General features: G+C 42.0%; 1 protein-coding gene across 1 annotated transcript; it reads left to right on the plus strand.

The window, feature by feature from the left end:
* Positions 1-15,582: 15,582 nt before the first annotated feature.
* On the plus strand, positions 15,583-16,617 carry LOC120914434 (olfactory receptor 146-like). The gene has a single exon (XM_040325130.1). It carries the CDS (start codon positions 15,583-15,585, stop codon positions 16,537-16,539), a length of 957 nt encoding a protein of 318 aa, XP_040181064.1. The 3' UTR covers positions 16,540-16,617.
* Positions 16,618-16,922: the final 305 nt, after the last annotated feature.

The following is a 16,922-nucleotide window of genomic DNA, read 5'->3' on the forward strand; positions in this document are numbered from 1 at the left end:
GATAGAACCTCACAATTCGAATCACGTTCTGCGATCCACCGACCAAAATCTGGTCAGGGTACCAAAAACCAAATACAAGTCCAAAGGAGAAAGAAGGTTTGCTTTTCAGGGTCCTAGACTATGGAACGCTTTACCAACCAGCATTCGGTTGGAGGAAAACCACCTGACTTTCAGAAGACGAATCAAAACTCTGCTCTTTTGATGTCATGAGACACGAACAACTAGCGCCCAGAAGCGATTCAGTTCGCATGCGCCGCGCTTTATACGTTTTTCATTCATTCATTCATTCAACTATCATCCTGATTCCCACTAAGCTACCAGCACCCAACACAAATGTATTTGCTAAACTTTAAACTCCACCATCACCTTTGCCTCTATAAGGCAAATACACAACTCACAGAGACATAATACATGCGATCAGAGCCTGTAGGTTGAGGTTAATACACCAGATGTGAGATTCTCAGGGGTAGCCCTGAGGAAGTCACAGAGACGTAATGGTTATGGCAGAGTCTGTGGAGTGACAGTATTATGCCAGATATAGGAAGAGGAATAACCTGAAATCTGAGCAAGATACTGGAGGTTAATTACGAAAGGCAAATCCTCTTTGCACTACAAGTGCACTGTACAGTCGCTGTAAATCTGAGGGGTAGATCTGAAATGAGTGGAATTTCTGCTGACTTTATCATCCAATAATGTGCAAGCAAAAATGCTGTTTTTTATTTTCCTTGCATGTCCCCCTAGGATCAACAGAGACTTGTAGTGCACTTGTAGTGCAACATGGACTTCCCCCACAGTGTTGCTTACTTTTCTTTTGTCAAATGTTGAGTAATTTTCACTTATAGTACACAGATTGTGTAAGTGATTTTTTTGGTGTATATGTAGCGCTACCCCCCTCAGGAGCCGCTGGTTAGATTTGGGACGGCATGATTATGTTACCTCTGTGATGTGTCTAGGGATGATGATGAAGGAGAGGATGGTGATGAGAACAAATGACGGAATGTCCAGACGTCAGGGTGACGTTTTCTGTGCTTTTATTACTGGTCCAACATGACCAACAGTCAACTTGAGGTAGATAGAATTGGTGAAAGGAGAGAAACTTGCAGATTCAGGCCTTTAGATAAGCGAAGCAGTCCTGCTTCAGGATAATAGCTCTTGCTTCGTCGCCACTCCAGCCGGAGTGGGTGTAGTGCCCCTGGACAGGTCCCTCTCACAGGCCTGGCAGCCAGGGCATCACTTAGAACTTCTGGGAAGGAACAAGTCTCTGCCACCGACTTGGCTCCAGTAAGATTTAGATTTGCAGTGAGACCTCTGCCACAGGCCCAATGCTCATGAACATGGACGATAGAGCGAATCCTCCCAGTAAACACAATTTCGCCTGAACCTTCCTCAGGTAGACTTGTTAGCTTGGGGTCACCGACCGACAGTTTGCAGCATACAACCTGTCAGTGTCTGGTCACCCAGATCCCCGATGGATTGTCTAAGCCCTGTTGGATCACCTGCCTCCGGGTTCACCTCAGACCGACTCCCCACCGAACAGCACAACTCGCTTGGGATCTTCTTAATAAGAGGTGGGGGACCCAGTAAGTCACTGGGGCCCCTTGGCAGCATCAGTCGCTCCGGGCCATGAGGGCCCAGAGTCAGGAACTCTGCGTGGCACGTGCCCCCCGGCCTGGTAGGCCATATCGCCGGGGCCCATGATGTGCGCACACCCTAAAGGTGGGTGCCACACCTGGAACCATGAACGGTCGAAGAACCCCACAAAATGGAGTCTGTCACAGAAATACCCTCCCCAGCATGCCCCGCGAGGGAAACACTCCTCTCATTGGCTGCTGGAGAAAGGCACTCCGCCTGGACCCCTCCGGCGCCACCTGCTATCCAAAGATGGGAAGGTATCCTTGGAACACATTCTGACACCACAGGACAGCCCAGGGCTGACAGAAACCCAATTTAACAGATCAACACGGATGAAAGCAAGGTAACTCTCTCATCCCCCAACTAAATTTGACATAGCACCTGTACTGAAAAGTACACAGGCGCTACATGTATTAAAAGATTTTTAAATGGAAAGCACTATTGTCCTGTGTATTTGCCCTGAAAGGCAGATGATGATGAGTTTAAATGCAACCTTGGCCATTTGATGATACATTTCTCTAAATATTAAAGCATTATATGACCTTGCATACGTATAAGAGAGGGAAGGTATGTGTCCAATAAGGGTGAGAGCAATCACTGAAGACATAGGGGGTTATTTTTCAAAAGGCAAATCCACTTTTCACTACAAGTGCAAACTACAAGTGCAAAGTGCACTTGAAATTGCACTGAAAGTGCACTTGGAAGTGCAGTCGCTGTAGATCCAAAGGGGGACATGCAAGGAAAATAAAAAAACAGCATTTTAGCTTGCACATGATAAATAAATAAATAAATAAAATTTGGCATGGAGTTCTCCCTCTCAGGATGCATACCAAATGCCGCAGCTAGAATTGGCGGGAATCCAAGTCGGATCTCCCGTCGCTTCTATGACGCGCTCGCTGGAATGTGCTTTGTCTATTCCAGCAAGTGCGAGATGTCGGCACCCTGTCGCCAAGAATCATCGCGATGCTGTCGTGCTAGAAACACATTCTCGGCAACATGTACTGTAGTTCTCCTTCACTTACCTCATCCTTCAATTTTGCTTTTAAATGTCCTTATTTCTTCTGAGAAATGCTCACTTCCTGTTCTTCTGTCTGTAACTCACCACCGTAATGCAAGGCTTTCTTCCTGGTGTGGAGAAAGCCTCTTGAGGGGGCGAGCAGGAGTGTCAGGACGCCCACTAACACACAGCTCCTTTCTCTATCTGCAAAGTAGAGAGTGTCCTGACTTGCCTGCTCGCCCCCTCCGCCCTCAAGAGGCTTTCTCCACACCAGGGAGAAAGCCTTGCATTACTGTGTGGAGTTACAGACAGAAGAACAGGAAGTGAGCATTTCTCAGAAGAAATAAGGACATTTAAAAGCAAAATCGAAGGATGAGGTAAGTGAAGGAGGACTGCACTAAGGTAAAGGAAGCTATTTAGGGGGAAAAAATGTTTTCCTTTACAACCCCTATAAGACTGTTTTGACACTGAGGCCCAGATTCACCAAAGACTTACAACGGTGTATCTCCAGATACGCCGTCGTAAGTCCGAATGGCCGCCATCGTATCTATGCGCCTAATTCGTAGAATCAGTTACGCATAGATTTGGCCACGATATGAGCGGTGTAAGTCTCCTACGCCGTCGTATCTTGGGGTGCATATTTACGCTGGCCGCTAGGTGGCGCTTCCGTTGATTTCCGCGTCAAATATGTAAATGAGCAAGATACGCCGATTCACGAACGTATGTACGCCCGTCGCAATTAGTTACGCCGTTTACGTAAGACATACGCCGGCGTAAAGATAAAGCTGGTCTCTAGGTGGCGCAGCCCATGCAAGGTATGGACGTCGGAACAAGCGTATCTTTTTACGTTGTTTACGTAAGTTGTACGTGAATGGGGCTGTGTGTAGGTTACGTTCACGTCACAGGCATTGAGCCAGCGTATCTTTGGGCGTAAATACGACATGATACTGAGCATGCGCGCGCATGCGCCCTTCGTTCGGCCATGCATCTACATTGGGTCACGCTTAATTTAAATACAACACGCCCACGACCTGCCTACTTTGAATTACGCACGCTTACGCCGGCCGATTTACGATACGCCGCCGTAACTTAGGACGCAAGTGCTTTGTGAATACAGAACTTGTTGCGGCGGCATAGCGTAAATAAGATACGCTACGCCCGCACAACGTTATGCCGCCCTATGTGAATCTAGGCCTGAATGTTTTTTGCACAGAAATAATCATATTTAAATTCACTTTGCACATTATTGCTGCACTGCTTGTGCCTGAGTTTGCACTTTATTTTGTATTTTCTTGTTTGCACTGAAGAAACTTTAGTACTTTTATTACTTTGCACTCATCCGCATTTGCTTTTATGCACCAAGGAAATTTAATATTTATTTATTTAAGATTAATTGTATTTATCAGATTTTTTGCACAGGTTTTTATTTGCGCAGGGACAGCATTTATTTGCACAGGAATCTTTGCCATATATTTATTAATAGATTATTTTGAGTGAGCGCCATTTCTCCCCTTCTTTCACATCAGCTGATGCTTCTTATAAACAGCAATCTTAAAAAGTGTGAGTGCCTTTTATCAATCAAAGTAGCTCATAACCGCACCTCCAAACTCATTTCATTAATTGTACTGCAGGTGTGCAAACACATGGCTCCAATAAGCTTTTGTTGAAGTAATTATTATATGGGTTCTCTTACTTTTTCCTCCAGTACTGTGAATCTTTAATGGATGTGTTCAATAAAGACACGAGAAATTAGAAATGTTTTTGTGTTACTAGTTTAACCACATTGGGCCGGATTCAGGTAGATCGGCGCATCTTTCTGCCGGCGTAGCGCATCTCATATGCGCTACGCCGACGTAACACAGAGAGGCAAGCAGAGTATTCACAAAGCACTCGCTCCCTACGTTGGCGTAAGCCCGCCTAATTCAAAGTAGGTGGGCGTGATCCATTTAAATGAACCGTGACCCCATGCAAATGATGGGCCGAACGAACGGTGCATGCGCCGTCCCGTGGACGCTTCCTAGTGCGCATGCTCAGAATCACGTTGGAACGAACGCCTAAGATAAATCGAATCACTGAACGTAACCTACGCCCAGCCCTATTCACGTAGTCCTACGTAAACGACATAAAATACGACGGCTGTTCCGTCGTCCATACCTTTGCATGGGATGCGCCTCCTTTAGGTGGAATAACTTTACGCCGGACGTACGCCTTACGTAAACGGCGTATAGTTCTGCGCCGGGCGCAAGTACGTTCGTGAATCGGCGTATCTCCCTCATTTGCATATTTGCAATGAGGCGGCCAGCGTAAATATGCGCCCAAGATACGCCGGCATAGGAAAGTTACGTTGGTCGGAGGAAGCCTATTTTCAGGCGTATCTAGTTCTATGGGCACATAGATACGACAGCGCACATTTACACTTACGCGGTGTATCTGTAGATACGTTGGCGTAAGTGCTACGTGAATCCGGGCCATTGTGTTTGTCTATTGTTTTGATTTAGATGAGGATCAGATCACATTTTATGACAAATTACTGCAGCAAACCAATTAATCCCAAGCAGTTCACATACTTTTTCTTGCCACTGTATATGTTTGAGTTTAGTGTTGAACAGTTATAATAGCTGTTATCACAGGTAATGCTCAATTTTGCTAAGCTATTATTATGCATGTGTTATTTGTCACAGGAATCCATATTTCCATATTTTCAGCCTTGACTGTTATCTTCAACTCTCATTGATATTCATTGCTGATTATAAGAACCTTAATGGCAAATGTGGACCCTAGTAGCTTAGCAAATTATATCTCTAGTGATATGTATCGGTCATTAAAATTCCTCCAATTAGTTGATTTGTTTTCCTATGAGAAAAGTCTGAGAATGTAGTTTACACTTGAGAATAATTTGAAGGTATAAAAAAAAACGAAAAACCAATGAGCCGTCTATTATATGGAAACAATTCATGAAGAGCACATACGTAGATAGGAGGTTTAACATTTATTACAAGAAAAGTAGTATCATTTAGAACAAAAACATTACTTGAGATAAGATTTTTTTGGGGTCATACAGTTAATGTCATAGTATTTTATTTTTTTATATTTATTATTAATTTTAGGGGAGAGCTAGTTGAGAAAGCTTTTATTGCATGGTTGAGTTGAAAACAGTTTATGTCAGTTAAGCTCAGCCTTTCTAGGCTAGGCTAGGTTAGTTCCACAGATTTTAAAGTCCCCCAGTTTGCATCTTGTAAGTATATTTATAAACTCAGATGTATTGTATTTCTGGACTTTTTCATGCCAGTATGTTAAGCCCTGTACACACGATCAGTTTGTCCAATAAAAACAGACCGATGGACTGTTTTCATTGAACAAACCGATCGTGTGTGGGCCCCATTGTTTTTTTTTCCATCTGTGAAAAAAATAGAACATGTTTTAAAGTTTTCCTATGGATAAAAAAACGATAGAAAAATCCTATCGTCTGTGTGGAACTCCATCGGACAATAATCCACGCATGCTCAGAATCAAGTCGACGCATGCTCGGAAGCATTGAACATCATTTTTTTTGGCTCGTCGTAGTGTTGTGCGTCACCGCGTTTTGGCACGGTCGGATTTTTGACTGATGGTGTGTAGGCAAGACTGATGAAAGTCAGCTTCATCGTATATCTGACGAAAAAATCCATCGGATCAGATTTCATCAGATATCCGATCATGTGTACAGGGCTTTATGCACCAAATTTAGTGGAGGTCATGCTTTATTATTTTGTGTTTTCAACAGTATATTTTGGCAGCAATTATTTCATATACACTTTTTTTCTCAATTCCTGTCAAATCCAACTCCTTATCGTCTAAGCTATATTATATTACAAAAAGTATTGGGATGCCTGCCTTTACATGCACATAAACATTAATGGCATCCCAGTCTTAGTCCGTAGGGTTCAATATTGAGTTGGCCCACCCTTTGCAGCTATAACAGCTTCAACTCTTCTGGGAAGGCTGTCCACATGGTTTAGGAGTGTGTCTATGGGTATGTTTTGAACATAGACAAGGTGTTCTGTTGGGTTGAGGTCAGGCCATCGCCAAACCGTTCTCACAAAGTTGGGAGCATGAAATTGTCCAAAATTTGTCCAAAATTTCTTGGTATGCTGATGCCTTAGGAGTTCTCTTCACGGGCCAAGACTAACCCCTGTAAAACAACCCCACACTATAATCCCCCCTCTACCAAATGATTTCGACAAGTGCACAAAGCAAGGCCCATAAAGAAATGGATGAGCGAGTTTGGGGTGGAGGAACTTGACTGGCCTGGCCTCAACATGATGAATTAGAGAGGAGACTGTGAGCCAGGCCTTCTCGTCCACATCAGTGTCTGACCTCACAAATGCTCTTCTGGAAGAATGGTCAAACATTCCCAAAGACACACTCCTAAACGTTGTGGACATCCTTCCAGGAAGAGTTGAAGCTGTTATAGCTGCAGAGGGTGGGACAAATCACGACTAAGCACTAATGTAGTGCGAAACATGTCGGCTATCCCTTTCTGTGGCTGTGTCTTGCTGTGTATGCCTGCTTTTATTGAATAAAGACAACTTTCCGAAGTTCATCTGGAGTGCGGCTGTCCATTTTCTCCCGAATTTTCTTCATGGGACAAATCAATATTGAACCCTACGGACTAGTTGATATGCGTGTAAAGGCAGGCGCCCCAATACTTTTGGTATTTATAGTATATGTTAGTTGTCTGCCATTTAAGAGCCATCCAGCGGTCTTCTCATTCACCCTGAAGCACGGATGTGTCCCTCGCTAAGGCTCTCAATTGGAGGAACTGTTTAACGCTGTTTATTCACCTTCACATGTGAGTTTATTGATTGATTTTATTATTTTATATCCAATAAAAGACGTTATTGCACCATGAGCCTGTGCGCTCTTATTCCCTTTTTTCACAGCTATTAATTTCCCGTTGATCACTGAGCTACAAAGAGTATGGTGCTGGACAGATAGTTTCACATTAAGCATTCTCATTAAGGGATTCCTTGGTCAGTGTGTTATCACTTTGGATTGGGCATTTCTAGCGCAAAGACTATTTTTGTTGTATTTTTTTGTTGCCATTTAAGTGTTACAGCTGACAAATGAGAATGTCATTAGTCACTGACTTGTGATATTAGTTTGATGGATTTAAAGTTTTACTAAACCCACAACAGTAAAATCAGTCTGTTTATACAGTAAATCATGCTTGTTATACTTACTGTGGAACCTAAAGGGTTAATCGTCCACATTGTGTAAAAAGGCTGTTTGATCCTGTCTACTCTGATTCTCCCCTTCTTCCACTGTCCTCATACATCTCCTGATATAGCAGGGGGCACTCTGCACATGCTCAGTTTGATGTGTATTGCTAGAGAGGTTTTTTTTTTTCTTGGGAGGGTGTTTGTGATCGGCACAGGGTCAATCAGCACTGCCCATACAGAGGGTCAAGGGTCCTGTGGCCTCATAGGACAATCAAGATAGAATGAAAACTCCTTCTACAAGCTTTAACCAGATACTGATAGTAGTCATAAGACTGCTGTATACTGCTGATGTGAAAAGGCATTGAGCAGTTTATATTTACTAAAATAATTGCATTTCCATGTTCTGTGTATTATGGGAGACCAGATAAAGTCAATGCAGGATCCTGGGTTTAGTAACACTTTAATTTCAATTTCTTTTTTTTTAATACCTTAAAAATGTTTATTCAGATTCAGTACATATACAGCTGAAAGCCAAAAAATCTATCCTACGGATTAAAGTGATTGTAAATGATCACCTTGTAAAACAACCCAATCAGTTTAAAGTAGAAAAGATGCGCAAATTCTTTTTGTATAAATGATCACAAATCATATGTTTTTTTTATAAATGATCACATTCCCTCTGTTCTCAGATGCATAAGAGCTGTGGGAGGGGGAGTAGCAGCACACTGAGCTTCCTAGGGAATGCTGTGCAGCAGGGGCGTGTCAGGATATGTCTGATCATTGGTGGAGAGCACAATGAGTTCCCACCATAGCTAGAGAACTGACCATGTTGTGCTCTTCTGCTTAGTGTGGTCAGTTTTTAATAGGAAAGCAAGGGGACTAGCAGGAACACAGGGATTTCACATAATGTAAGCAATACAAAGAGGACAGGATACATTCTCATACAAGTACATGGTACAGCAGGCACAGATCAGGAATATGACATGTTGGAGCAACAAACTTTGAAGTATAGCTAAAGCCCAAACATTTTTTTTTTCATTTTGGATAAAGTATGGAATTTTTTTGTATCATTGATGTTATCAAAACAATTGTCCCCATTTCTCCACAATTCTTGTTCTGGTAAAAACCTAAAAACTTTGGGCCAGATTCACAAAAGAGATACGACGGCGTATCTCCTGATACGCCGTCGTATCTCTGTTTTAGGGTCTTCCTAACTATGCGACTGATTCATAGAATCAGTTACGCATAGTTAGCCCTAAGATCCGACAGGTGTAATTGAATTACACTGTCGGATCTTAGGATGCAATACCTCGGCCGCCGCTGGGGGGAGTTTGCGTCGTAAACCAGCGTCGGGTATGCAAATTAGTAGTTACGGCGATTCACGACGGTTTTTCACGTTCGTTACGTCGCTGCTAGTCTAGTTTCCCGTCGCAAAGTTAGTCGTCGTTTTAGCTGCCCTAACTTTACACAGCCCACGTATGTGCTGTATAAAGTATGGCCGTCGTTCCCGCGTCGAAATTTAAAACATTTTTGTTCTTGCGTAAGACGTCCGGGAATACGAATGTATGCTACGTACGTCGCCATTCAAAAAAAATTACGTCACTTCGCGCAAAATTTCAAAATTTCAAAACGGAGCATGCGCAGTAGGTCCGGCGTGGGAGCGCACCTAATTTAAATGGCACACGCCGGCGTAAGTTTTCATGCAAGTGCTTGGTGAATCAGGCACTTGCGATGAAAACTTGCGGCTGTGTAACGTATCTACGATACGTTACGCCGCCGCAGTTCTATGTGAATCTGGGCCCCATCGTTGGTGTTAGTGAAAGGAATGTGTCACATCATTGGTGTGACAGAACCCACTTTCACTGTGTGTTTTGGAGGGGGTTGTGGGCTGGCCTTCTACCCACAGACTATGGCCCAGCAGAGAACCGGAGATGTGGAGTGCTATTTGCCATCTCCAGCAACCAGGAGAAGACATTTCTTCAGACATTCATGACTTTCAGACATTTGTGTCCCCGGTCACAGGTTCATCGGAACCGGGTAAACGTGTCATCTGTGGCCGCTTTTACTTTTATTCCACTGTACTTTTAGGTGATAAAGGCATATACAAGATGGCGGTATGCCCAAAGCATAAGACTACGAGACTTGGGGATAAAATGGTGTTGGGATAATGTAATGATGTCCCTATGTAAGTTGCATCCCTTCTCCACATCCCCCCCTCTTGTTACTGTGTTTAATCCTGTTATGTCATGGGATGTAGACAAAAGGTGTGGAGATGCATCCCAGCAGGGGATGTGTTAGGAGGTTCTGCCTGCTTGTCATAATCCCTTTGTGTTTCAACTATAGTTTCTGTTTGAATGTACAAGCGTCGGGTTCCCATTGGTTCTTCCTTGTCCCCTCTATGACAAGGCTAAGGGGAGTGTCACTAACTGTGTTTAAAGTGGATGTAAATCCCAAATTAAAAAGAAAAAAAAATTGCTGTCACAATGTACAATGTAAGATTTCCTATCATCTGTGCCCAGTCTTGCCACAAAGAGTTAATCCAGCTCTGAGTAATCCTCTTATCTTTTTTCAGTGAGATAAAACAGACAAACAGAGAAAACCTTGTCCGTTCTCCCCCCTGCTGTGAGTAACAGGTGATTTACATATCTCATGCACTAGCCTAAAACAGGCATTATTTTTTAATTCCCACCCCCACTCCTTTTCTGAAGTCATGTTGTCACTTTTCTGGGTTCTGACTGGGTGTTAGTGATCATAGCAGAATTAAGTGTAAGAAATACACAGGAGAAAATGCTGACAAGGGGTGTGTAGAGGAGGGCGGGGAATCTACTGACATCACAACTCCACCCACGAGCTCCGGGCAACAGATCCACTCACAGAATCTGCAGTTTTTCAGTTCTTATAACAGACAGAGGGGAGACATTTGACAGGTAAGGAGTCATGCAGGAGGCATCTATATCCTTATAGATCAGCACTATGGCAGTAGTTTAGAAAGAATGGGAGTGGGTTTACATCCACTTTAACCACTTCCGGACCGCCTCCTGCACATATACGTCGGCAGAATGGCACGGCTGGGCACATGTACGTACAGGTACGTCCTGTACTAGTACCCAGCCGTGGGGCGCGGGCGCACGCCCGCAGCGCGCTCCCGTGACCCGGTCCGAAGCTCCAGGACCGCGGGTCCCGCGGACCCGATTGCCGCTGGAGTGCGGCGATCGGTCCCCGGAGCTGAAGAACGGGGAGAGCCGTGTGTAAACACGGCTTCCCCGTTCTTCACTCTGGCGGCTGCATCGATCGTATGATCCCTTTTATAGGGAGACACGATCGATGACGTCACACCTACAGCCACACCCCCCTACAGTTGTAAACACACACTAGGTGAAACGAAACTCCTTCAGCGCCCCCTGTGGTTAACTCCCAAACTGCAACTGTCATTTTCACAATAAACAATGCAATTTAAATGCATTTTTTGCTGTGAAAATGACAATGGTCCCAAAAATGTGTCAAAATTGTCCGAAGTGTCCGCTATAATGTCACAGTAACGAAAAAAAAACGCTGATCGCCGCCATAAGTAGTAAAAAAAAAAAATTATAAAAATGCAATAAAACTATCCCCTATTTTGTAAACGCTATAAATTTTGCGCAAACCAACCGATAATTGGTTTTACCAAAAATAGGTAGAAGAATACGTATCGGCCTAAACTGAGGAAAAAAAATGTTTTTTTATATATTTTTGGGGGATATTTATTATAGCAAAAAGTAAAAAATATTGCATTTTTTTCAAAATTGTCGCTCTATTTTTGTTTATAGCGCAAAAAATAAAAACCGCAGAGGTGATCAAATACCACCAAAAGAAAGCTCTATTTGTGGGAAAACAAGGACGCCAATTTTGTTTGGGAGCCACATCGCACGACCGCGCAATTGTCTGTTAAGGCGACGCAGTGGCGAATTGTAAAAACCCCTTGGGTCATTTAGCAGCATATTGGTCCGGTCCTTAAGTGGTTAAAGGTGTATGTTTTGTACTTAATAAACAGTTTATGCTCTGCATGTTTAACCCTCAACATCTGTGTGGTTCGCCACATGATTGGGGGATTAAGGGCTTGTTATGGCTAGTCTGCCAGCTGTGGGTGTGTTTGGAGAACAGAAGACTCTAGTTTCAGAGGAAGGAATTGTGCCCCATCGTTGGTGTCATTGGAAACAATTGTGCCCTTTTGTGAAGTCAGTGGGAGGAATTATGCCCTATCATTCGTTTAAGTGGGTGTACTAGTGCTCAAAGGGCCAGATAATAGAAAGTAAAGGGCTGTATCTGACCCCCCCCCCCCCTCGGTCACAGTTTGGAGACCACTTATATAGAGGATAAATATCTTTTATCAGATCACAAACAACATTAAAGACTTGGCTGGGGTACTAACCACTTATGCACCACATACGTTTTGGCTTCATACTCACTTCCAGTTTGTAGAGATGCTCTTTATAATTGCTCCTTTAAAGTGCCAAATATAACCCAGATAGCAAGAAATTGTGCTGCAAGTTTGAAAATGACTTGCTAAGCTATCGCTTGACTTGCCAGGCTTCACAAGTTTGTTGCACAATTGCAGCAAGTTCTGGTTCAGTTATGTTGTACAATAGTCATTCCACCACAGGGGTCACTGTGGCTGAATTTTCATGCTGTAGACTAGACATGTGCACAGCAAAAAATGTTGTTTATTTCTGTTTCGTTTCTGTACGTTTATCGTGATTCGTAACAAGTCGTAATTTCGTAAGACGTTAGTTATCGTATTCGTACTCTTTAGTATTTTCGTAACACTCTTTTTTCCGTTTCCGTTTTTTTCTGTTAGTTTATTTTTCGTTGAATCGAGATTCGTATTTTTGTTATATTTTGTATTCTGCCGCGTTCGTATTTTTAAAATGATTTTATTTGTTCCTTCGTTTTTACGTAAGTTTAATTTTCGTTGTTTTGCTATTCGTATTTACATTATATTTTCTATCATGCCGCATTCGTATTTTCGTAAGAAATATATTTTCGTTGCTTTATGATCATTCGTATTTTCGTGTCTAATTTCCTTTGATTGTAAAAACGTACTTTTGTAGATTTTATTGCATTTGTAATTCTGTTAGAATACATTTTACGTTTATTCGACACGATACTCGTCGTAATTTTGTAATTCGTACTTTACTGTGATTGACTTGACTGTCTTAGTTAGCACGCACACCCTGTCTAGAATGAAGTCTGACGTAGAAGAAAACTAAAATATGTCAGATATTACAAATACAAATCTAGAAATTAGATGCACTGCAGTCTAACACAGAAAAAGACACAAGGAGCCAGGAGGTAATGAGAAAGAAGCTCATTGGGGGAAGGAACAAACCTCTTCAGAGGAAAGGGACAGCGCTCAGTGGCTATTGGTCAATGTCCAGAAATATTTCAGTACTAACGAAAGCTAATTTACATTATTTCGTATTTTCGTTGTTTTCATTTCTGTTTTCCGAAGATTCGTAATTTATTTTTCGTTAGTTTTGATTTTCGTTTTTTATTCTTTATTCGGCATTTCGGTTGTTTTCTTTTCGGTCTTTGAATATTAGTAAGTTTGCATTTTCGTTCATTTTGTTTTTCGTAATTATTATTTTTTTTGGGTTCGGTATTTTCGTTGTTTCTATGTTTTCGTTTCTTTCATCTTTCGTATCTTCGTTGTTTTTCATATTCGTTATTTTGAAAATATCGTTATTCGTTATTAATTGCGCTAAACCGTTCGTTCATTCGTATGTTAACGAATCAACTAAAATAACGAAAAATGACAGAAAACGTATTCGTAACTTAAAAAATTGCACATGCCTACTGTAGACTTGCAGAATTCTTGCTGTAGACTCACCACTGCAACTTTGCTCTTTCTAGACACTTGCCCTGCAACTTTGCTACAAATTGGAAAAGTGTCAACTAGAACTTGTGCTTCAAGTGCTCTGCAAATGTACAACTTGCCAGTGAAAATGTGCAGCAAGTTAATAGACTTACAATTCAACACTTCCACAAATTTGTGGCAAGTTATCCTTGCTATCTGGGAAGCTGACAAATGTATTAACCACTTAAGGACAGAAGTCGTTTTTCAGATTCAGCATTTACAAGACTAAAACAGTTTTTTTTGCTAGAAAATTACTTAAAACCCCCACAAATTATATATTTTTTTCTAACACCCTAGAGAATAAAATGGCGGTCATTGCAATACTTTTTGTCACACCGTATTTGCGCAGCGGTCTTACAAGCGCACTTTTTTTGGAAAAAATTCACTTTTTTAAATAAAAAAATAAGACAACAATAAATGTGGCCCAATTGTTTTATATATTGTGAAAGATAATGTTACGCCGAGTAAAATGATACCCAACATGTTACGCTTAAAAATTGCGCCCGCTCTTGGCATGGCGTCAAACTTTTACCCATAAAAATCTCGATAGGAGACGTTTAAAAAATTCTATAGGTTGCATTTTTTGAGCTACAGAGTAGGTCTAGGGCTAGAATTATTGCTCTCGCTCTAACGATCGCGGTGATACCTCACTTGTGTGGTTTGAACACCGTTTTGAACACCTTTTATTCACTTTTATTCCTATTACAAGGAATGTAAACATCCCTTGTAATAGAAAAAAGCATGACAGGTCCTCTTAAATATGAGATCTGGGGTCAAAAACACTTCAATGCAAGAAAAAAAAAAAAGGAAAATTTGTCATTTAAAAAAATGACAACAAAAAAAATGTCTCTTTAAGACGCTGGGCGGGACTGACGTTTTGACGTCACTTCCGCCTAGAAAAGCTATGAGGACAGGTGGGGGCCATCTTGCCCTCACTCAAGTCCTCACAGACAAGGCAGCAGCATCCGATCTCCTCCGCCGCTACCGACGGCTCCGGTAAGCGGCGGAGGGCACGGAAGAGCGGCGGGAGGGGGGGCCCCTCTCCCGTCACCGATAACAGCGATCTCGCGGTGAATCCGCCGCGGAGACCGCCGTTATCGTTTACACGCCCGCCCACAGAAGAGATGGATATCTCGGTTGTGGCAGCAGCTGCTGCCGTTACCGAGATGTCCATCTTTAAAAAGAGGACGTATATATACAGTGGGCGGGCGTTAAGTGGTTAAACTTTATCAGCCAAACCCTAGTTAGCACACGGAACTAAGGAAACTTTGCTACTAAACCGTTAGTAAGACCTCATGTGGAATATGCAGTTCAGTTTTGGGCACCAGTTCACAAAAAGGATTTCGGGAACTGGAGAAAGTGCGTCTAGTGCGTATTTACGTCTAGAGAAAAAGAGGATTTTATCTTAAAAACAGATATGTGAAAATGTGGAATAGACTAGAAATGGTTCCGGCCAGCTCAGTAGATTGCTTTAAAAAAAGGCCTGGATTATTTTCTGGATACACATAATATAACTGGATACCTATATTTATAGGTAAAGTTGATCTGTGGAATGTCCTATTGTCTCTCGGGGGATCAGCAAGGAATCTTTTCCCCTGCTGTAGCAAATTGCAGCATGCTTTGGTGGGGTTTTTCGCCTTCCTCTGGATTAACTGTAGGTATAGGATTGTGTATATGGGATTGTATGTTGTATTGTATGTTTTTTGCTTGAACTAGATGGACTTGTGATTTTTTTCAGCCTGACCAACTATGTACCTGTAACTATGTAACTATTTAAAAATTCTGTGTACTAATATTTGTTTGAATAAAACTGAGAATTGATTAGCTGTTTATATTTAACCAGGGACGTGACAAAACCAATGTGTCTTACAAACTACACTACACTAAAATACTTCATCATAAAGGGTATTACTGATGTTCCTGAGTTACAAGTTACGATGTTCCTCTTGGTGTTAACAATGTACCTTATCACACTTATAGGTAACTTGACCATTCTACTACTGATTTGTCTAGAAAGCCATCTGCACACTCCTATGTACTTCTTCCTGGGAAACTTGTCTATCCTAGACATAACTTCAACCACTATCACACTTCATAAGATACTTGTTATTTTTGTATCTCATAATAGAATTGTATCTTTCATTGTTTGTATGATCCAAATGTTTATTTTTTCATCATTTTCTTGCAACAGTTTGTTTGTCCTGACAGCTATGAGTTATGACCGTTATGTGGCCATCTGCAAACCTCTACACTATACCATGGTCATGAGTCGTAAGGTCTGCATCATCTTGGCCTTCGTGTGCTGGGTTCTTGGCTTTTCTCAGATTATTCCTATACTCATCTACTTATCAAGATTTACTTTTTATAAATCAAATGAAATCAACCACTTCTTCTGTGACATTGTGCCCTTAATAAAACTTTCCTGCAATGACACATCATCGCTAGAACTCTACATTTTAATCAATGGACTTTTCCTCTCTATTTTTCCCTTTCTTTTGACTTTCTTTTCTTACGTCTTTATTATTCTCTCCATACTAAAAATCCATTCCAGCACTGGCAGGCATAAAGCCTTCTATACATGTTCCTCACACCTCACAGTTGTGGCTCTTCTGTACATCACTTTGGGCTGTCAGTACTTAAAACCAACATGGCAAGGCAATTTGGACTCCAATAAAATGTTTTCACTTTTCAACACAGCTGCTGTTCCAATGCTAAACCCTTTGATTTACAGTTTAAAGAATACAGATGTGAAGTCGGCCCTGAGAAAGACACTAAACTATCAAAGAAATATGTTTCAAAAAATCTTTAAGGTCTGACAAGATAGATTGCCCTTGATCTCTAAATGATTACATGACATAATAAATCTGTACAGCAATAAGAGTTGCTGGCTTTGAAGGAAATCTAGTGTCTTTATGGAAAACGTTAACTGTTAATGATAATCAATGGTGCATTACACTTTGGTAACAGCGATCTTATGCTGCCAGGGGCATGCAATCAGGTCCAGAGGATCCTATACTGCCAGGGGCATGCAATCAGGTCCAGTGGCTCCTATGCAGGCAAGTTACATGCAATCAGGTTCAGGTGATCAGGTCCAGTGTAGGTATACATAAGGCAGCATCAGATGAACAATGCAGGCTGACGCAGGGATCAGTGCAGAGAGATCAGCAAGGGCTGAGTACACAGAAATGCAGTCAGAGAG

This window comes from Rana temporaria, chromosome 9 (genome assembly GCF_905171775.1).
Source record: "Rana temporaria chromosome 9, aRanTem1.1, whole genome shotgun sequence".
Lineage (NCBI taxonomy): Eukaryota > Metazoa > Chordata > Amphibia > Anura > Ranidae > Rana > Rana temporaria.